At 34.6% G+C, this 3,183-nt stretch overlaps 1 protein-coding gene across 1 annotated transcript; it reads left to right on the top strand.

The window, feature by feature from the left end:
* Positions 1-250: 250 nt before the first annotated feature.
* Positions 251-3,183, top strand: LOC145017418 (uncharacterized protein At4g06598-like). The gene is made up of 5 exons (XM_078975451.1): positions 251-401; positions 870-1,547; positions 1,643-1,718; positions 1,802-1,928; positions 2,658-3,183. The coding sequence occupies exons 2-5, from the start codon at positions 886-888 to the stop codon at positions 2,867-2,869; spliced, it is 1,077 nt and encodes a 358-aa protein (XP_078831577.1). The 5' UTR covers positions 251-401; positions 870-885; the 3' UTR covers positions 2,870-3,183.

Below are 3,183 nucleotides of genomic sequence, written 5' to 3'. Positions count from 1 at the left end.
GGCATATATCATGTTTAATTAAACTAATAATATTTTAATATATTTGTGTGACACATATTATATTAAAATTAATATGGATAGAGGATTAATAGGAAAAAATTTTAATTTCTTTTTTGAAAAATCTAAAAATCGATCTATGACCAAACCACAATCACACGAGATTAAAAGTGAGGAACTTAATCATCGATAAACAACCCAAGCCACGTCAACGACAATTGAAAAGATTCGAAAGACAGCACAACGCAAAAACGGGGGGCAAAAAGTGATCTTCCAAGACGAAGAAAACCCTAAAAATGGAAAACTAGAAGCAGCGAGAAGGACCAGCACTTCGATTCCTTTCTCAATCTCTGTTTCCATGTAAATCACATTGCATTTCAAGATCTTCACTGCGTAAATTAAAGGTAAAACTCAGTTTAAATTCTCTCGAAATACCTGTTTCTTACTTTCTTCCTTAGTTCGAGCTCGGAGATCACCCAGTCTATTCAGAAAATATAAACGATGGATTAGTTATTGCAATTCGAGTTTTTAGATAGTTTAATTTGATTATCGGAGAAGAAGACCATACATAGCCTCGGGGTAAGATTTCACGAAGGGGATGAATCTTATGATTGTAAATAGATTCGAATTGTCGTTTTGTTGTGAAAAAGATTCTTGTCGCCGGTTTTGATTGTTGTATGAGTGTTTGCCTTTGACTAAGTTTGAAATCTTGAAGCTGCTCCAGATTGTACTATTGATTTCATGTTCAGCTGGTGGTATAGCTTATTAGGGTTATCCTTGGTTATAACTGTATCTTGAAGTAGCAAAATCGTCAGGAATTAGACAGTAATTATGAAAATTAACCAGACTCCATTTGTTTTATGCTTTTGCAGGGTTTGTGATTTGGATATGGCAAACTCTAGAGGTCCATCAACAACAAGAAACATGGTGTACAATGGAAGACACTCTTTACTCCCCCCTAAATGTCCATTTCCAACCGCTCCTCCATCATATTCTGATTACATCTCAAATCCTGCAATTGGACCAAAAGGAATACCAAAGTACAGAGATGTCAATTCACACCATCAACGTGCTTCATCTGAAAGCCTTCTAATTGAAGAACAACCTTCTTGGCTTGATGAGCTTCTTAATGAACCAGAAACACCTGTCCAAAGAGGCCATAGACGTTCATCAAGTGACTCTTTTACATATCTGGAAGCAGCCAATTCTGCTAATGTAGAATACGGTGTAAAAGATGAACACAAGATAAGAAACTTAACTTCTGTTCCTTCATGGGGGTCCCATGATTTTGATTTTTATAAAGATGCTAGAAGTGTCCCAAATAATCCTTTGATGAATATGAATCCTAAGTCAAGGGCATGGGATTCACCTTCATCACAAAATGGTCTTCAAAGATCGGTATCATTGGGTGCTTCAAATGAGATTCGTGGGATTGTTTCATCACTTAGGGAAAAACAAGATGGAGGTGAATCGGGCCCACACGATTCATCTGAAGATGCAAACCATGAAAGAAAAGATTCTCCAGAAACTGATACAAAACGTGCCAAACAGTAAGGACATGATTATATCTGTTTATGTTGTTGAAACTTTTATAAAGTTTGAAACTTTTTCATGTTTGTGGAAATTTATCATCTTTTGGATGCAGGCAGTTTGCTCAAAGGTCACGGGTGAGGAAGCTTCAGTATATTGCTGAGCTGGAAAGGAATGTACAGGCTTTACAGGTAAGATTAAGATTACGATTTGAGAAAAAAAAAAAGAAATAACTTTTGAAAGATTCTTAATCCTTATGATGCTGTGATTTCAGGCAGATGGTTCTGAGGTGTCAGCTGAGCTGGAGTTCTTAAACCAGCAAAGTCTTATTTTGAGCATGGAGAACAAGGCACTGAAACAACGGTTGGAGAATTTGGCTCAAGAGCAACTTATTAAGTGTTGTAAGTTTCTAATTTTCTATATGCATCACTTACCACTTATCTCATTTTTGCTAATGTAGGTAACCAGCTATCTTGTTTGCCAATTAGGTCACTAAGTTAAATATCTCACTATCCTTACAAAACTAAAAGTTTAGTCTTTTAGAGATGTTAAAGATTCCATCAAATCATTGTATCAAATATAAAGTTTTCTATTTGTATAAGAATATACCAAAAAAGAATTTTCTTTGAAGTGTAGTTCAGTGTAGGATAATATCTTTATATGGTGTCAAAGTGAAGAGTTTGGAAAAAATTGTTTGTGCAATGATATTTCATAGGTATAATAATTTAATAAAATTGGAATAATGTTTTCTCTTTGATTTTTATTCCCAAAAAAGAGAAAACATGAAATACAAGCCCAAATTTTGAGTTATCAAAGATCCTTACCAATAAACTTGTATGGTATCATGGAATCAAAGAAGGAAAGGAATGGTTCATTCCATTGGAATATAAAAATGCTGTTTGGTTTCCTTGATGGAATGGAATTGACCATGCTTTTGAAAGAATGAAAAGTTGCAATATAAACCAATTCAATTCCAGCTGTTCATTAATTATGATATAAAAATCATGATCATGGAATGTAATGACTCATTCCATTTCAACATTAACTTGTTTATTGTTGTCAACAAATTTTTATGTTGAAAATATTAATTATTCATATACGAAAACTAAATTTTTTTTTTTTTTTGTTAGTGGAGCATGAAGTTTTGGAGAGAGAGCTCGGAAGACTAAGAGCCTTGTATCACCACCAACAACAACCACAACCACCACAAAGCCACCACCGGAGAACCGCCAGTCGGGAAAGACTCGATTCCCAATTTGCAAACCTTTCTTTGAAAAATAGCGACTCTACTTCTGTTCATAACAACCCTGTTTCTAGCCACCAACAGCCGCCACGTATCTAAAAAATAAAAATAATAATTTTCTAATTTCAGTGGCTTGATTTGGCTTTTGGGGTTTGTGTTTGTGTTTGTGATAAAAAAAAAAATAGCATAATCTTACATGCGCCTGGTAGATGTTCTCTTTGGAAATTGTTAAATTTTCTGATTAGGAACTCACCGGAGGTGGAAATTTGGGGGAAATGATATAAAACGTGTCAGTTTCCCATTTGGTGTTGGGTGGATAGTTGTTGTCATCATAGACTTGTTTACTTAATCATGAAATCTCTTTGTAATAAGACTAATAATCTTCTCAATGAAGTTGATGTTGGTTGTTCTCA

Source organism: Lactuca saligna, chromosome 9, assembly GCF_052625555.1.
Source record: "Lactuca saligna cultivar CGN05327 chromosome 9, ASM5262555v1, whole genome shotgun sequence".
NCBI classification, from domain to species: domain Eukaryota; kingdom Viridiplantae; phylum Streptophyta; class Magnoliopsida; order Asterales; family Asteraceae; genus Lactuca; species Lactuca saligna.
The sequence above is the reverse complement of the archived record's forward strand: the minus strand, read 5'-3'. Positions and strand labels throughout refer to the sequence as shown.

Excerpts from the sequence above, each read along its gene's own strand:
- LOC145017418 (XM_078975451.1), top strand. The coding sequence starts at position 886 with ATGGCAAACTCTAGAGGTCCATCAACAACAAGAAACATGGTGTACAAT. Across the intron at positions 1,548-1,642 it reads GATACAAAACGTGCCAAACA|GCAGTTTGCTCAAAGGTCAC; the intron begins GTAAGGACATGA and ends TTTTGGATGCAG. Across the intron at positions 1,929-2,657 it reads AGAGCAACTTATTAAGTGTT|TGGAGCATGAAGTTTTGGAG; the intron begins GTAAGTTTCTAA and ends TTTTTTTGTTAG.